We start from the raw sequence: 19,177 nt of genomic DNA, 5'->3' as shown, positions 1-19,177 counted from the left end.
TAGCCAAATAACACTTAATTCAAAGCACATTTGATGACTGCATTAAGTTAATCTGGGCACGCAGAATTGACAATTATACCAAACAGAGGAAGATCTGAAATGCAACAGAAACTTGACATTTGAGGCAGAAATTATTTCAAATTGTCCAAGTTAGCAAGAGCACTCTCAACATGTAAAACACAAGCAATCTTTGCACAGATGCAAGACAGAGTCACGTAACTTTCTTCAACAGGTTTTGACAATAGATGAAGAGGCGAATAATGGGAGTCAACCCAAGATCCATCTTACCTGAGTTAGTACTCAATTGCTCAGACATTCATTTCCTCTAGAATTGTGAGAGAGAGAGAGAGAGAGAGAGAGAGAGAGAGAGAGAGAGAGAGAGAGAGAGAGTGTGTGTGTGTGTGTGTGTGTGTGTGTGTGTGTTTGGAATTTTGGAAAATTTTGGAAAAACAGCCAAAGTCTGTTGAGCTTTTTCTATCTATAAGTCCACAATAATAACCAAATTCAAGTTCCTGCTTTTAGTTATCTCAGACTAGATATTCTAAATAACTCATTCAAGATAATGTTGATGGCTAAAGTGATCACAGGACTGGATTACCAAAAATGTAAGCAAGAAAAGGTAAGAACTAGGAGCATTTTCTCTAAACAAAGGAAAGATAGCCTCTGAATAAAATATTTAAGTAGACTGTCTAAAATGAAATAAAATTTATTTGGAGCCTATCATGCGTTTGTCCAGCCAATGAAGCAGTTCATTATACCTACTTTGCATATCACAATGACAGAATACATACTTAAATTTTTGTAGAATCTTGTACAGTGTACCACAAATAAGAGCAGTTTTACTGAATTCAGTCTGTGCTGTCTTATAACACTACTTTGAAAGGAAACATTGAAAAATAAAAGACTGATTCTCATACAGGGTACATAAGATATCATGAATTTCCCTAGCTGCATTACCTCTGAGCATACTGCAGGAGCTATTCTAGGTTGATTAATAAGAAAGTTACAATGGCAAATGATAAATAAATAAATTCCAGATTGGATGTCTAAGCAAGAATCTAGTTTTGCCTCTATCATATAACTTTACCATGAAGAACTAGCTACCCCTCTGGATATCTTCATTTCCAGTACATAAAGGAAGGGGTGCAAATAAGTGTGGGTTTTTTCTTGGTGCTGCTGTTTGAACCCAGGGCCCAGGTCTTTGCTAAGATGGGTTCTCTATCACTTGAGCCATGCTTCCAAGCCCTATTCTTTATTGGTTATTTTCTTTAGATAGTCTTGTAAACTTTTCTTCTTGGGCCAAGCTCAAACCATGATACTTTTGTTTCCAGCCTCCTGAGTAGCTAGGATTTTAGGTAATCACTTCTGGTAACCAGCTGTGAGTGTATCTTAAAACTTTGTTTTATAGGAAGATACTCTGTTGGACAATTTTTCCCAAAAGAAAATCCATGCATGTAAAACCTACAATATGTAAGAGGGGTGGATCAACAATGAGAGACCATATTCTTGTCTCATGCCCAAATAAAACCCATATACCATGGGTAGGGTGCTTAGAACCTAACATTAACAGCCCTGAACACAGGTCTAGAGCTTTCTTCCACAAGTACTACCTTCAAAAGTTCATTATTCGTACATACAATGGATTGAAGCAATTGAAGAAAGGTTTTAACTTTAGTCTCATTGCATTCCTGGGATTAAGACTGGTTCATCTCAGATAAACTCTTTAATAATCACATTACACTGCCACTTTAACATTTTAATGAATATTCATTATTCATTATAGGGCAGAGACTTGAATATTCATTATTCATTATAGGGCGGAGACTTCGACCTCTTTCCTGAGATTGTCCAGTCAACCTCAAGTTCATCCATTAAACTTACTTATTAACCAACTCTTATTGGTTGATTTATCTCCTCATATAATTCCTTCTCTTACTTCTGCTCTTTTTTGGCCAAGTCTTTGCCCATTTGCTCCCTGGAATTTTCCCTATTAACACAACTGTTTAATGCTTTACATCCCATTTTCCCCAAACTTTTGTTCTTTCCGTCATCTCTATTTAATCCTCTACTCATTTCCACATATCCTATACTCCCATGATTCCAGGTCTCACTTCTGCAGCCACCATTAAATACCTATCCTACTGACCTGTGACCATCATCGCTTTAAATATGTGAGTGAGCCTTGCTCTGTACCAGGCCTTACACTAACAGGATATTCACTAGATATTCACCATTTTTGAGAATTTAGTGGTCCCATTCACTACCAATATAATGCTACAGGTGAGGTGAAACCAGTTTACTTTGTATGTGCTAAAGTATCTATTAGCTGGAATATAAGTTAATGCCTTCTGCCTAACAAATAATACAGCAATGTTCTCAGTAAATTAAATAAAAATGCTTCGAGTATCCAGTAGAAATTAAGATAAACAAGACTGCCTGGGTGGTTATTTTTTAAGTAATATACATGTTCTCTTTCTTCACTTCGTGCCAAGCAAGAAAGGAATGATGTTATTCTTTTTCAGGACAACCTTATGATGCAGCCATGTATTATTTTCTGAGCACCAGAACTTAGGTGCTCACATTAAAACTTAGAGATATAAGGTACACTTCTTAAATTTTCACACTTAAGCTTTCATACTTTATTGAGCAAAGATCTCAGTCCTGATCTGAATGGCTGTGAGAAAGAGGTTCAAATGCAGGCTGACAGCCTGGATAACTAGATGACAAAATATGCCTGTAGAATTGATGGCCATCACAGGGGAAATGAGATTTTGCAAAGTTGTGTGGTAGCTATGATAAACTAGGCACACTGCGAGAATGAGGGAGAGATGTCAATCAATGGACAGATCTCTGGGGTTGTAAGTCAACAAGAAGTTCATTCACGTCTGAGTGACAGTGCAGAGATGAGGTGGGCTGAAATGGAAGCACAGTGAAGGTGAGAGTGTGCAAACAGTACACGTCAACAGAATTACATCTATTTTATGTACATTCCTTAGTACTCACAATTATCCTATAATATATTGTTCCTATTTTATACATGTATCCACTTCAGGAAATGAAGTGCCTTTATAGCACTGAAGCCATTGATGGCCAGGGACAACATATACCAAATTTAAAGCTCTATTACTTTTCTATATTTTTTCCAGCATATAAACAGCTACCACCAGTGAAGATATAAAAGAGTTAAATGAATGGAAAGGCTTGGAAAAAATTATATTAAGTGAAGTAAGCCAGGCCCAAAGAAACATAGGTCCCATGGTTTCCCTTATTGCAATATCTAGTATATGTCTGGGTCAATCAGAAAAGGTCAGATAAGGTGATGTTAGGGAAATGAACCCTAAGATATGTATTCAAATGTTTTTTTTCTTTCATGCGATTGTTTCTAACGCATTTATAAGATTATTTCTTTGTTGCTTTGTATGTCCCTCCCCCACAGTATAACCCCTGCTTTCACTGTATTTGATGTTGTTATAATTTGTGGAGGGGAAGGGAAAAAACAAATCGTTTAAATAGGGATACAGGTTGACCCATTGCAACAATGAGATGTACAAGTTGTTATGTTGAAAGCAAACTTTACAACTTTGGTGGGCGTTGAGGAGGGTTGGATGGGGGTGTGGTGGGGAGAGGATGGGAAGGGATAGGAAAGGGAAACAAAGGAGAAGTCTACAATGCTTGATAAGAAATGTACTCATTATCTTGCCCATGTAATTGTAACCCCTCTGTACAGTATTTTCACAATAAAAAAAAAGTTAAATGAAGGTTAAAAAAAGTTATATGTGGAGAACCATTTAACTATTTGTCAAAGATTTCTAAATGTGTACTGAAAGTGGTAGGGAAAGCAGTTGGAGAAGCTCTTTACAGAAAGGTTAGATTCAAATTAGGGAAGAATAAATACAAGATTCCTATATTGCTTCTACCCAGTACCACAAATACCGTATGTTGATAAATAAACAGCTGTATCCTGGGCCCAACACTTTATTCAGAATCCTTCTCTTTAAGCTACTCTTCCCGGCTACTAACAATAACCAATGTCTAAGCAATAGAATATACAACTAAAACTGGACCTTGAAGGAATATCTCTTTCAACTAATACTTAATGTGTGTATTTTAAGAAGATACACTGGACAGGAAAACCCACTAGTATGATAAAAGAGAAAATAGAGAATAAAGCATCCACATATCTTGGTAAATAGAAGTAATAGAAGCAAATACAGTTCACTTAGTGTAAGTGCAAAACTGTGCTTAGATATTTTTTGAAAGAAAAAAGATATACAAATAAAAATTAGGTATATATACACAATGGAATTCTATGCCTCCATCAGAAAGAATGACATTGCCCCATTTGTTAGGAAATGGAAAGACTTGGAAAAAAAATTATATTAAGTGAAGTAAGCCAGGCCCAAAGAAACATATGTACCATGGTTTCCCTTATTTGCAATAACTAGTACATGTCTGAGTCAAGCAGAAAAGGTCAGATAAATTGATGTTAGTGAAATCAACCCTAAGATATGTATTCAAATGTTTTTTTCTTTCTTGTGACTGTTTCTAACATATTTATAAGATTATTTCTTTGTTGCTTTGTATGTCCCTCCCCCACAGTATAATCCCTGCTTTCACTGTATTTGATGTTATAATTTGTGGAGGGGAAGGGAAAAAAACAAATCGTTTAAATAGAGATACAGGTGGACCCATTGCAACAATGAGACATACAAGTTGTTATGTCGAAAACGAATTTTACAACTTTGGTGGGGGGGGGGGGGGGGAGGATGGGATGGGAAGGGGAAACAAAGGAGGAGGCTACAATGCTTGATAAGAAATGTATTCATTATCTTTCCCATGTAATTGTAACCCCTCTGTACAGTATTTTCACAATAAAAAAATAAAAAAAAAGAAATAATAAACTAGAAATGACAAAAAAATTAGAGAATTTAGGCCGGTGCTGGTAACTCTGACTATAATACTAGCTACTCAGGAGGCTCATATCTGAATACCATGGCTTGAAGCCAACCCTAGCAGAAAAATCCATGAGACTCTTATCTCCAATTAACCACCAGATAACTGGAAGTAGAGCTGTGGCTCAAAGCAGTCTTGAACAAAAAAGCTCAGGGACCATGCCCAGGACCTGAGGTCAAGCTACACACACACACAAAAAAAAGTTAGGGAATGGCCTGGTTTAGAAGGTTAGCAAGAAGAGATAGAGGGGTCAACAACAGACTATAAACCAAGGCAAAATCCTGCACTCATTAGCAAAACTAGCAAACAGAAAAATGAATAAACATCAAAAAATCCATAATTATTCTTTGGTATTTCTCCCATTAAAATCAACTTACTTACAAATCTGGGGCAGATACTATCTGGCTCCTTACCAACACTTCCATCCTCAATCAGCTTTCGACAAGTATGCGCCATACTCAAACATCTCTATGGTCATACTAACAGGATTGAACAATTCACGTATTATTTAGCCTCTGCATCATATACAAAGTAAAGTCTAAAATCCCTGTCATTGCATGGACACACTGACCAGCCAGGCTGTAACTTGGCCTTTTTGCTATGATCTCCTGTGAATGCCATTCACAAACTCAGAGCTCCAGCCAGGTTCATTTGTTGCCCCTCCACTGGATGCATGAAATACATTTGTTCGGCATCTTTTCTTATAATATCTTCTCTGTCTCAAATGATCCACCCACTCTTAATAAAACTTGAGTTGTGCTCCTCAGAAAAAAATTCCTGGCTATCAGGCCCAAAGAAACATAGGTCCCATGGTTTCCCTTATTTTCAATATCTAGTATATGTCTGAGTCAAGCAGAAAAGGTCAGATAAGGGGATGTTAGGGAAATGAACTCTAAGATATGTGTTCAAATGTTTTTTTTTCTCTTTCATGTGATTGTTTCTAACACACTTATAAGATTATTTCTTTGTTGCTTTTTATGTCCCTCCCCCACAGTATAACCCCTGCTTTCACTGTATTTGATGTTGTTATAATTTGTGGAGGGGAAGGGGAAAAACAAATCATTTAAATAGGGATACAGGTGGACCCATTGCAACAATGAGATGTACAAGTCATTATGTCGAAAACGAACTTTACAACTTTTGTGCGGGGGTGGGGGGGAGGGCAGGGAGGATTGGGTGGGGGGCAGGGGAAGGATGGGAAGGGATGGGAAGGGGAAACAAAGGAGGAGGCTACAATGCTTGATAAGAAATGTACTCATTATCTTGCCCATGTAATTGTAACTCCTCTGTACAGTATTTTCACAATAAAAAAAAAAAATTCCTGGCTATAACAGTTAAGAACTGACATCTTTTCCCCTATCTTTTCAGAGCTTATAACAATACTTACTGATATTTAAAGATTTAACTTTGGTTCTTTCTTCATTTTGTAATGTTCATTTTCTTCTTTCATACTACAAATTATATGCCACTCACTCCTCCAAATGTTCCTATTTCTTTAAAAGGGTAATATATTTAAGGAACCTGAAAACATTGCAATAGGAAATTTACATGTTACTTAATCCCAGGACTGAATCCTGGATTATCTAGGTTCTTAGGTAAATGAAAAGGTACCTTACAGTGTATTCTAATAAAGCCAGTTCAGATCAGTGACTATTTCCTAAATATTTTATAACAAAATTTTGGTATAGTTTAAAGTGATCCAAGGCCAACTTTGGAGAAGAAACCAAAGAAATCCAAAGGGTTATTTAAAATATTAGTGAACGATTTGAGAATCATCAGAAGTAGCTCTTAATTTTAAATAGGTAATTATTAACTTCATTTAGGTATATCTTACTTTCCAGAAATAAAGCCAAGCATGATCACACACAGGAGGAAGATGCTCATAAGGTCAAGACTAGCCTGAGAAAGAGAGAGAGAAGTGGGGGGGGGAGAGAAACAGAGAGATGGACAGAGACAGAGACGGACAGAGAGAGACAGAAAAACATAAGGAAGGAGAGAAAGAAAGAAAGAGAAAAAAGAAAGAAAGAAGGGAGGAAGGAAAGAAGGAAGGCAAGAAGGAAGGAAGGAAGGAAAGAAGGAAGGAGAAGAAAGAAGGAAAGAAAAAAAGGAAGGAAGGAAGAAAGAAAAAAAGAAAGGAAAAAGAAAAAAGAAAGAGAAAGAGAAAAAGAGAGGAAATAGCAAACAAAGAAATAGAAAATGCCAGGAGGAAGAGAAGAATGGAAGTGATACAATAGTCACAAATTTGGTAGCTCAGAACAACGGATCTGTACATTTCCTAGATTCTGTGACTGCCACAAAGTTCCAAATGTACTCAACATTCACTCAAAGAACCTACTATATGATTCTATTCACATAACTGATAAATCAAAAAGTCTACATTACATATGGCTCTACTGAGTCACTTTTAGGATAACATGCATTCCGCATTCATGCAGAGAGAAACAGCAAGTTGCCTTCTGCCTTCTGGGAAAATGGATGTTTCATGGACATAGTTGAAGACATTGTCCACCATGTGACTCATTGCCTTGGATGTGAATCTCCATTTGAGAAATCTAATATTATACAAGTCTGTTCAGTGTTTGTATCCCTATAAAACTAGAATGTTTTCTGTGAAAATTATTAATTTTCTGGTTCTGTGATGAAATTCTATACGTATACACAGACCTCAGTGTACCTCAAATTGGAATATTTCCATATGTGCATGTCTGTATATATACATGATTTGTATATGTATAGATACATATCATGCAATATGTATGGCAATTTATCCCCCCAAATCTATTATCCAATATTATATTTAATAATTAAACATTTCTATAAACACAAACACAAAGAGCCATATCTATTTTTCCCCTTTGCTACTAGCAAACTCAAAGTCAAATTTGTGGTTCAGTGTTTTCAACCAAGACAGATTCATTTGAACTATTTTCTTTTTCAGTCTTGAGCTCTTGTTCTACTTTAAATTTCCCCTAATTCTGATAGTTTATAGTTCTTGGTTTTGTTTTACCATTCTGTATCTTTTTAAACCATCACTAAATCCTTTGGGTAGTGGCCAGTTATAAAGACAGACATTAGTTATTAAATGTCATTTGCCAGACAAGTTCAAATATTTTACTCTTAGTTTCCAAACTTTTCAAGTGTAAGAAAATTATATTAATCCCAAATTTCAGACCCAAGCTATCACAAACAAGTCAGTTGTTAAACGATTGCCTCTACATGTTCAGAATAAGTTTATGATAAAGACTTTTGCCAATTCTGTTACGAAAAAATAATTGTAACATTTTAGCCACTTCTGTATGATGACAACATGAATCACACTGGGATTTTAGTTAAAACTGTCATTCTTTCCATGGAAATGTTCCTTTCTGCCTCCTGTTCCTGGAAGGAAGCCAGAAGTACAGCTCTAGGTCAGTCAGTAGCTGGAGACAAATGACAGGAAATACAAATGAGTAAACCGCCTGCCCACTGTTCATCAACACCATTTCAAGATTTCAGAGAAGTGTCTGATGAGAAGAAAAGGTTGTTCTAAGACATCCTCGAGGGATTTGTGCTTCAGGCTTTCTTATCTTCCGAAAGGGGAAAGAACATCTACTACAGACACCATGTGTGTCCTATTAAAGTTGCTTTTATTTTGGAGTGTTGTAAAATGGTTTTACATCTTTTACATTAAGATCAGAGTAGCTCAGTGCTGAGTAAAAATCATAAAAGAAAGGCCTCTTTTGGAATCTTCCTGTCTTCACCTTGTTACACAAAGGACTTCGGGCCTTCAGTGGCATATGTAATTGAGAAATTCTTTTAACAAGTACCCATAAAAGAGACTAGGACATGCTGCCCCAGACTATAATTAAATGGGGATGGTAGAGATTCCAGATAGGAAGCTCAGAGAATGGTACAGAGGTGTGGCTTTTCCACTTGCTCACTCAATCCCAGTCCACCCCAATAACCAACGCTGGCATCAGGACAGGCTCAAAAGGAAACTGGGGAACAACACGTCTTCTCTCTATGCCTCAGGCTCCATGGTGTGAGCTTCCACAGTTCTTGAACTCTGTCTATATGTCCAACTCTGCATTTAGTCCTGTCTTATCTGGACATTGTAGACTCTGTGCATACTACACCATGAGAACCATTCCCCTGCTTCCCCATTGACTCAGACATCTACCTTGCAGTGTGAGTAGGAAATGTGAAAGGTATCAGTTCAAAAGGCAAAGAAAGAAAAGAGAGATCTCTACCTCCACCAGGAATAAACCGGGATAGATCAAGTAAAACAAACATGAAAAAGTAGAAGGTAGGAAAAGAGTAGGAAAGACTACTTCCCACTGGTAACACCTAACACAGGATTTTCTCATACTTAATTGAGAGATATATGCATAGATATGTGGAATCTTTGCTAAACATCAACTTCCTAATTAACATTTACAAAATGAATGGTGTGGGTAACTCCCAATTTATAATCCGTGAAAATAAAATAAAAAACTATAACCAGCTACCTAGAAAATAGTGAAATTTTCTTAATTGAAACTAACACAAATCAATCATTTCTTTACAAAAGTAAGTAGTAGAAGTGGAGCTCTAGCTCAAGTGGTCAAGTGCCAGCATTGGTCAAAAGAAGCTAAGAAAAGTGCAAGTCCATGAATTCAAACCCCAGTCTACACACACACACACACACACACACACACACACACACACACACACACACACACACACACACACACCCCACAAGATTTTTTAAAGTATCTAGCATATTACACAGAAGGATAACACAAATTCAATTTTAAATGCTGCTTCTTTATATAAAAATTTCAAGGAGACATTCTTGACAGTCTGAATGGTTCAAAAGAAAAGAGATTCTCTCTTATCCTCTTCCTTCCCAACTGCCCTTAAGACTGCTGTGTATAAGCAGACCACATAAATTGAAAGTCAAAAGTAAACAAAATGTACAGAAATAAAGAACATATGTCCCAAGCATATTTTCTCGACCCTATCCTACTGAAAATGTACTTATTTCCTGCTCTCAGTTTAATCCATCGCAATCTACAATCATCTCTAGTTATATTATCTAATACCTAATCCACATGCTGCTTTCTGTTTATGTACAGAAAGCATAGAGTAGAGAGGTCTTATTACTACTACTTTTGGACAAGTAGATGTTTGCTGAGATTAAGGATCTAAGTTGCTAAATAATATTTTGTTTTCTACCAAGTTGAGAGTCACTTTTGCAAAGTAAGATAATGATCAGGTAATATTTCACAAAAGGAATGAGTTATTTTTCAAATTGAGATAGTATACAAGTAGTAAAATTCATATTTTGCATATTGCAAAGAAAATATGATTAGGGCTTCAAGAATTGCACTTTATGATTACTAACAATAGGAAAAAATTCAAATTTGAAGCAGCCATGAGCAAAAACAGCAGAAAGCTATTGGATACGTATCATAGCATCACCTCTATTTACTTTAAGAGTCTGACTACTGAAATGTATCCAAGATAAGCAATAAAAATACTCTTGTGCAATGTATAGAGCCATCAGCCGTGTGTGACTTGGCCTCAGATCACCTCAGGCTTCTTTTTGTGGACCAATGGGAAACTGTCAGTGATATATGCTGCAAGTACCCTGATACTGGCCAGCCTCATTCAGAGGCTGATTCCCAAGGGTAAAGCATGGGAAGAACAGTAACACTCGATTTAAAGAGGGTCTTAATAGGGTAGCAGAATCAAGCAAAGCTAGAGGCTCAGTGCGTTGGCATTCATGAAATGACCTGTGCAGCTCTTATAACTAGTCCTCTCATGATGGAAGATGCAGAAGAAAATGGGGATGGGAGGGTATTACATTTAAGAGTACCTATAGAATAAAACATAAAATGGCATTCCTGTGGAGAGGGAGAAACAGTTCAAGGCTGGGAATTTTGATGTCAGACAGCCATGGCCATAGCTTTAAACTTAGCATACTGAATAAGAAAAAGACGCAGCAACACTGGAGCTTCCTAGGCAGTGAGTGCAAGTGTAACTCCTGGCTCTACCATGAGTAACTTGTCATGTGTCACCTTGGATCAGTCAGAGTCTCCCTGGAGCACAGAGGCTTCCTCTTCCCTAAAATGATGTCAGAATTAAAGATATTTACACACACACACACACACACACACACACACACACACACGAATTAGTCATTGAGTAATAAAGCTAAAACAAATTAGATCTTTAAAAATTAAGTATTTTCTACAATTTTCCTAACCATGCCTCATTCCCAATACCTTCTCCTGCCTGATATTTTTCTACAGCCTTTGTCTCCTCATGCCATTCGATTTGCTCATCTATTTGAATCTTTGTTGTAACAGTTTCCTCTCGAAAAAGGTTCTCAAGAGTTATTTGAGTAATCCCAAAGCTAGATCAATGAATGGTGCCCAGTGAAGCTCAGCAAACAGCTAATGGGATGATGGTTGACATGAAATTTGACAAAATACTGAGGATAAGAAAGAAGATTTGGGTTTGAAATCATAACCTTGTCACTCCTGTGAACCTGTGCAGTATTAGAGATACCTGAATATCTTCTATGAGCATCCTCCAGCATCTTACCTCAATAGACAAAATTTTGTTCTTCCATTTGCCATTTAAATATATGAGAGTCGTGGGTTTATCATTTATACTAAGATATCATCTAATGCATATAATTCAGACTTGACATTCCTTCTGTTTGAAGCTTTTGAATATTCATATACATATCTATTCTGCATATGTATATATAATACATGTAATATATAACATGTATATATAATATATATAACATATGTGTGATACTCAGGGAGTGGGAAGTAAAGATGCTTACAGCTACAATTGTAGCCTTCCCTTGTAAGTAGTTTGCTTTGGCTTTCACTTGTTTCTAAAAGTTCTTTCTTTTTTACCTATTGTCTTTCAGGTTATCCTCTTTCTTTCTGTTCTCCTCATAATTGTTTTACTGGGAGCTAAGCCACAAGTCATGTGCATATTTAAAGAAGAGTTCTATGTAAGCTTTGAAAGTTGACTCTACAAGCAGCCCTTGGTGCAGAAGGGTAAAAGACATCAGATGCAGAAAGCTTAGAAATTCTCTGGTGCAGCTATGGGGAAAATGGTTCTTTCTTCTCTTGATTGTGAATCTAGGCTCCTGGCTTTCCAGTTCTCTTCCACACCTTCTTTCTATATGGTTAAGAACAAAACTTGCTCCTAGAATCAGTGGAATTTAGGATGAGGTTGGACCTCAGTGATCACCCACATCAGTACCTTCAATTTACAAATGAGGAAATAAAGGCCAAGAAAGGTTAAGTGACTTGCTAGGGGTCACAGAAGTAATGAGTTGACAGGATGAAGGGAACCAGATCACATACCAAGTCTCTGAAGAAGGAGTGTTTGAAAAGTCAACAAAATGCCGTAGGTTTGGTCAGAAATGGAAGAAAGGATAACTGATCTAAATGAAAAATTGAAGAGTGAACACTAAGTACTTTGAGTATAAATAAATCCACTACTGAAGAAACTCTTAGATATTCTTTTTTAAAAAGAAAAGCATACGAGAGTTAAGGGGAAAAATAGATTATACTTTTTGTTTCTACACTCACAGCTATTTATTTCTCCATATTTAATAGTTTTCATTGTAAGATCCTAAACAGTGACTATTCCATTACGCTGACCTCTAGCTCATGCCTTTCAGTAATCAAAAGCAGCTGATGTTAATGTGCCACTGCTTTAGTGTGAAGGAGGTTATGGCTGTGTTTGAGTGCAATCAGGTTAAGATTGGTTGCAACAGGAGAAAAATCCATACATATGTTGAAAAGATCTGAAAAATGCCTGTATTCCCAACCTGATTATGACTTCCATTTTTGCATGGTTTGTCAAAGGAGATCACCAAAATCAAATCAAGATGTAAAAAGGGATAAAGTGGTTTTCTTCCCCATTCTTCCATTAATCACCATGACCTATTGAGGCAGGGCACTTTTTTCTCTCTCTCTCCTAAGGCAAGGTGGGACACTCCACTGGAAGTTATGGCAATTTTTATCAACTGGTGCTCAAATTCCAAAAGCAATTTTTCTAGTTTTGATTTCTTACATTTCCAAGTACGAGTTATTTTTCTTGTGTAGTGATGTGCCATTTATATCAACAATTAAAAATTCTATTTCACTTACCTTACAGTAAAACACTAAAATAAATTCCAATATAACTCTGAAAAACCCCTACTTAATTGGATAGTTACAGGGACAAAATCATTTTATTAAACTGAAAACATAGATATAGAAATTAGAGCAGTACCTGATGTTTTCTGAAAGTCAAAATTTGATTAAAATGTAAATACCAAATAAGTCAGAGCCTATTATTTGTTTACTTGAGGGACAAAAAGAAAACTAGCAAATGAGACACAAACAATTGGAGGAGGGATGCATAATTCAAATTGCCAATAATGTCAGGTCTATTCCACTAAGACAGTAGCATAAAAATATAAATGCAATAAAATTACAGTTAACAATCTAGCTGTTATCTATTTTCTAGCAAGGCTGAGGCTAGGTCAAAATAGAGAGTTAGGGGGTAAGATCTAGTTACACATAAGCATGTTCTGTTTAATTTTTGTTATTAACATAAACCACAATTGGGGGACCATGTTGCTGGGAAAGGAGGGGGAGGGGCTAGTTATATAAACAATATACAACAAAGAAAGTCTTTCTTTTCAATACTTGAATATATCAGGTTTGTTTTTAGGCACAAGGTTGCAGGTTAAATGCTCTCAGCTATCCAAGATGTGCCTTATTAGTTTTGTAAGAAAATATTTTCTTATATTTTGACTGAAAAATACCCACAGTAAGTGAACAAAACCAGCCTTGTTAGTGAAAAACAGACACCACCACCCCCAATTTTTTTTTTTTTGTTTCAGAAACCCAGTAAGGAAAAGCAAAACTAATTCAAGAGGAAAAGCTGCTTTTCTTAATAGTAGCTTCTGAATCTGGATCTAATAGTTCTCAGAGGCTGACTGGAGTCTTCAGGTCTTCAAAGTTTTGTCTTTCTCCATGGATCATAGACATTCTCTATGAGGCAGCATAATGTGAATATGCATCCCATTTCCAGCAGATAGATGTTCTCTTTCTGAGTTCTAGGAACAACCACCACCACCAAACAAAAAACCCACAGGAAAGCTATGCACCAACAGAAAGAACAATGGCAAATAAAAGTTTGGATTGTTTAACAGGGCAGTTTTCCCAAAATAACTTTTTTTTTTTTTGCTTTTCTGTATCGTGCACTTAAAAACAAGTCTCAGTTTCATTCACGGCAATGCAGATCAGCCAACCATATAATGCATGGCAGCAAGTGAGCAATACTTTAGAATCACAGCCTGTGCTAGGATTTTCATTTCAACCAACTGGCTGTGCTTCAGCAGGCGGTGCCTAGCACTGGGCTCTTCCCATTTCTAAATGGGTCTAATCCTGTTATTACAGAATAATGAGTCAAATCAGCACAATTACCACCAGGAGTTGCATAAACACACACACACACACACACACACACACACACACACACACACACACACACACACACAGTAGCTGTTTTCTACAAATTATTATGAAAACAAAAGAGAAAAGGGCTAATTGTGGTAACATTAAGACACTGTTTATTTCTCTCCGTGTTGGGGCAAGTTTATTTTAAGTTGTCTTCTTCAACTACTAATGATGTAGATGATTTTTTACAAATTCCATAAACTTTTCTAATCTAAACTCCTCTCAACTAAAAGTTGGCCACTTCCCCTGCAGCAACATCTGCAGAGGCCTGATTTCACAAGAACCTGCTTTTATGGGACATTTGGGAAAGGAAAAAAGTGGAGAGGACAGATAAAAAGACAAACCAACACTATTAGAAACCTCATTTTCAAGCACACATTTGGAAAGTGTACTTCCAAGTTATTTTGAATGTATTGCAGAAGTAAATGAAGCTATTCACACTGAGTATTCTTTACTATTGAAGCTTTTGTTTTTAAAGAAGAATGTATTCCTCCTCATCAATGTGATTATCAGGCTTCCTTCATGGGTAAATAACTTTTACAGGAAGGGAGAGGGAGGCTGGTGGGGGTAACACAGAAAGCACACAGCACACCACAGCGATTATTCAAACCTACCTCCTGGACAGTGCCTCATGGCCATCTTGCATCTCCTGGACTCGGCGATGGTTGGGCATGGTATTGTGTCTTTTGCTGGCTTTTTAACAATTTGCCGTGTTCTGGTCTCCAGACCCCATTTAAATCCACATGTGCGATTGTTCCTGCTGCAAGCTCCCCATTCACTCCAATGACCAACTTCACATCCTTCTAAAAAATTTTTAAAAAATACAGATACAGAGTAGTTTTAGTATCCACTTGCTCCTTTGAAATTAAATTTATACAGCAGCATTTATCCAGATAGCAAATACCAAGTTATGTAGCTGACCAAGCCCTACATACATTTTTTTTTTTTTGGAAATACAATTCTTGGAAAAATAGAGAATCTCCAACAAACCTGTCCTACATAAATCATTTTTTAAAAAAACCTGTTACTTTCCATTTGTTGTATATTTTCGAAATGGTGCTGCTGGTCAATTCTAACACCACAGAAAATGCATAATCTCAAAAGACAGAAAAATGAAACTTTTTGTGCCATTACAGAAGCCATCATTTCCTGGGATCATTCTGAATGCCCTGTCCCAAACCCACAAGTGTATTTGTTTTATTTTGGAAGTTCTAGAGAGAAAGGGCAGTGTGGCCCAAGGAAAGCTTATATGGCACTTTCTCTGTCTCTATTCCTTCAATAGATGCGTGGAAACCACATTATTTCTTATTCTCTGCATTGCAGCTGTATGGTCTGCTCCAGGCCATGGAGGTCCTGTGTAGATACCTCCCTATCTCTTGGCTAAGTTTCTTCCCAGTATCATGTGACCTAGTAACTAGAATACCTGGAAGCAGTCATCTCCCCCTCCTGCTAGGTCACATCCTGGGCTGCCCCTGGTCACACTTCCCCTCTGACCATAAGAAGGTCCCAAGCCCTGAGGTCACATCCAGATCTAATGTGGCCACACCTTTTCCCCACCTGGCCACACCTCTTCCTGTCCCTGGCCTAGAGAAGTCCTGGCCTGGAGGGCTGGGGGGGGGGGGGGGGGGGGGGGTTGCCCCTTTTGTGCCTCTTCACTATGCACCGCAGGGGAAGCTCCGCAGGGGAAGCAGTTCAGTAAGTAAACTTCTTTTCCTGCCTGAATACTGTGTGGTGTTCTCTTCGTCGGCTACCTAATGAAATCTACCAACTTAATATACCTTACAGCAGTTACCTATTACAAAGATAATCAGATACCTGTTTCCTCAGGAATGGAAAAGCTCTTAGACACCCTTTCATAGGATGGTGTATTAGAATACTGAACTCCCATATCAACTTTGCCATTGAAATTCTCCCTCATATCAAGTGACAATCCCACCCAGAGAATTTCAGCATTCTAGGTCTCAGTGGGTATCATGGCCCACTTTAACACATAAAAATAAATGCAAATGTAAAGTGTATTTATTCCTTTAAAACCTCACATTTAAGTATGTTCTGTACAAACCTTGATTATTAACAGATTATTGTCAAGTTTTTTTTTGAGTCTCTCTATTTTAAGGATGGAAAGTTTATTTGATAATACATAGCTCTGCTCTATATTGAATCACATGCATCATATGTCAAATAAATTTGAGGGGAGGGAGATGAAATTACAGGTATATTTAAACCCAAAACTTTGTCAAAGTGTTGTCACTAACAGATCTTTATCTTCTTATCAGAGGCATAAAACATTTCCAAGAATTTTCCAAGAATTAAGATAAATTTTATCAGATATATGTGAATCATCAACAAAGTATATTTGGCACAAAAATAATGTCAATTAAAAATTTTTATTCAAGTAGTTAAGCATGGTACTCTATAATTAATTCATTTATACAGCAAAAGCAATAGAATTGCTCATTATCACAGTATTGTTTAAAATTTTTGCTTCTAAACAAAAGTTTGTCTCTAATACTACTGAGCCAGACCTCCAGCACACTAGTATTTGTTAGGTGAAAAGAAATAGATGTGTCACACAGATGACAAAATTTTGTCATCACTTAAGTAGGTTATCCCAGAAATGTATAACTAGCAAATTTTATAGCTAGTTATCATATATAAAACTACCCATCATCATAATACCTAAAAATATCAGAAATCAAGAAGAAATTAAATATTTCTCAGAGCTAATGAATAGAAGAACCAGTTTTGTTTCTGTTTGAATATATCCAGAATGCATATTTTCAAGAAACAGTTAAAAGCTGCACTTTAAGAGTTGAATTAAAAATTACTCACCCACACATTCCATAGTCTCATCTAATGGTGCAAAACCCTCTGGGCATTCATCAAAGCAACGACCTCTATGCAGATAAAAGCCTACTTTGCACTTGGTACAAAAGTCCTTGCTAAAGCAAGAGTCACAGTTTTCTATTCTGCATCCTAAAAACAATTTTAAAGAGAAAAAGAAATTTCAGTTAAAGGAATTTACTTGCTTTGACCAATAAAATTTTTACAAACACCAGTTCGTTCAATCAAAATTCTAGTCACCTACCTACTGGACAGCATATTGGAAATGAACTTTACAACTTTGGGTGGCAAGGGATGGAGGGGAGAGAGGAGTATGGGAGCTGGGGGAGGGAAGGGATAGTGGGCAACAACAAGGAAGGAAGGGAATGATTGACAAGTAGTATACTCATTGCCTTACTCATGTAACTGTAACCCCTCCGTACAACATCTTAACAATAAAAATTTTTAAAAAGTGAAAAGAAAAAAACATTCCAGTAGCCAGAAGATGCATTTTCTATGCTTTAAAATTTCCTAGCGTCACCCCATCCTAAATTATTCTGAGCTGGGCACCTGTGGCTGATGCCTGTAATTCTAGCAATTTAGGAAGCTAAGGTATGAGGATTGTGGTTTAGAGCTAGCTGATACATACAAGACAGATACATACAAGAGCTTCTTATCTCCAATTAACCAGTGAAAATCCAGGAGTAGAGGTATGTTTCAGGTGGTAAAGCACTAGCCAAGAGGAAAAAGGCCTGGCAAGAGCACAAGACCCTAAGTTCGAGCCCTTGTACTGACATATACAGAGCACTTATTCCAAAATATTTAGAGATGAAATTCTGAGGTTTGGTTTTAGAGCCTAGGACTTCCTAGGCAAACATTCCACCACCTGAGGCACCCCTAAGCCCTTCCTTCAAAATCATTCCTACCTCTTCCAACAGCTTTCCATATTAACAAACTAAGTCAAAACACCCTACACAGCAGTAAAATTCAGAAAGGTTTACATCTCCAAATGGGATCTAAAGAAAAGATGGACAAAAAAAAAAAACTAACAAAACACCCCACATTAGAAGTGTGGAATCTGTTCTGCCCTTCAGAAGGCCTACAACAGAGACTACAGAGAGAACATCAATCTATAGCTTCTGATTGGAAGCAGTAATTTTGTTAAATATGTTTGAATGCTTGATCTAGAGCACCAGTTAATGCTGGTGTCACCTTCACCAGATGGGGTCACCTGACATTCTTAGAGTAAAAGGATGTTGGTCATTTTCTTGAGAAACTTCAATGTACAAAAGCATTCTATACATTTTCTTGATTTGTCACGTATTTACACTGAGTGAGGATCTGAATCTTTGTTTAGGAGAAGCGTTACACAGAGAAAAATCATAAAGCTAACATGTCAGCTCTCCAATTCCTAAATCCAATCTGTTCACTATAACTCATTAACCTAAGAATTAGTGAAACAAAGCACTTTCAGTGATAAACGCCAGCTCTGTAACTTTGGGCAATGACTTGCATCTCTAAACCTTGATTTCTTCATGTTCAAAATAGAACAACTGATCTACCAGGATTATTATGAGAATTTGTTCTAATTTCTGTAAACTGGCTGGGCTTAAATAAGTAGTCTACAGATAGAAGTAATAGTAGTTTACAAATATATGTGTGTCTACCAAAATACATATAAGTGTCTATAAAAACACATAAAACATCTAAAAAGCAATAACTAAGAGGCTTGAATTTTTTTTATCAGATTATTGGTTCCATTGCCACCGGCATACATTGATAAAAGTAAATACAGTTAAAGGAGAAACAAGCAGATGAAATTGATGGATTAATTGAACGATTCGAGTTTAAACAGATTCTAGTATATCACTATTTATAACCAGTCAGACTATCAA

General features: G+C 36.8%; 1 protein-coding gene across 2 annotated transcripts in view; it reads right to left on the bottom strand.

Moving 5' to 3' along the window:
• The window catches only part of Rspo2 (R-spondin 2), a 133,119-nt gene that overhangs the window by 25,662 nt on the left and 88,280 nt on the right, over positions 1 to 19,177 (bottom strand). For both annotated transcript variants that reach the window (XM_042673181.1, XM_042673182.1), the window contains exons 3-4: positions 17,292 to 17,435; positions 15,074 to 15,262 (exon numbers count right to left, since the gene is read on the bottom strand). In XM_042673181.1, the coding sequence (XP_042529115.1) occupies positions 15,074 to 15,262; positions 17,292 to 17,435 (333 nt within the window). The remainder of the gene's footprint in view (positions 1 to 15,073; positions 15,263 to 17,291; positions 17,436 to 19,177) is intronic.

This window comes from Dipodomys spectabilis, unplaced genomic scaffold, assembly GCF_019054845.1.
Source record: "Dipodomys spectabilis isolate Male_0828 unplaced genomic scaffold, ASM1905484v1 ptg000783l, whole genome shotgun sequence".
Classification (NCBI taxonomy): domain Eukaryota; kingdom Metazoa; phylum Chordata; class Mammalia; order Rodentia; family Heteromyidae; genus Dipodomys; species Dipodomys spectabilis.
This window is presented reverse-complemented; position numbering and strand designations above follow the sequence as displayed.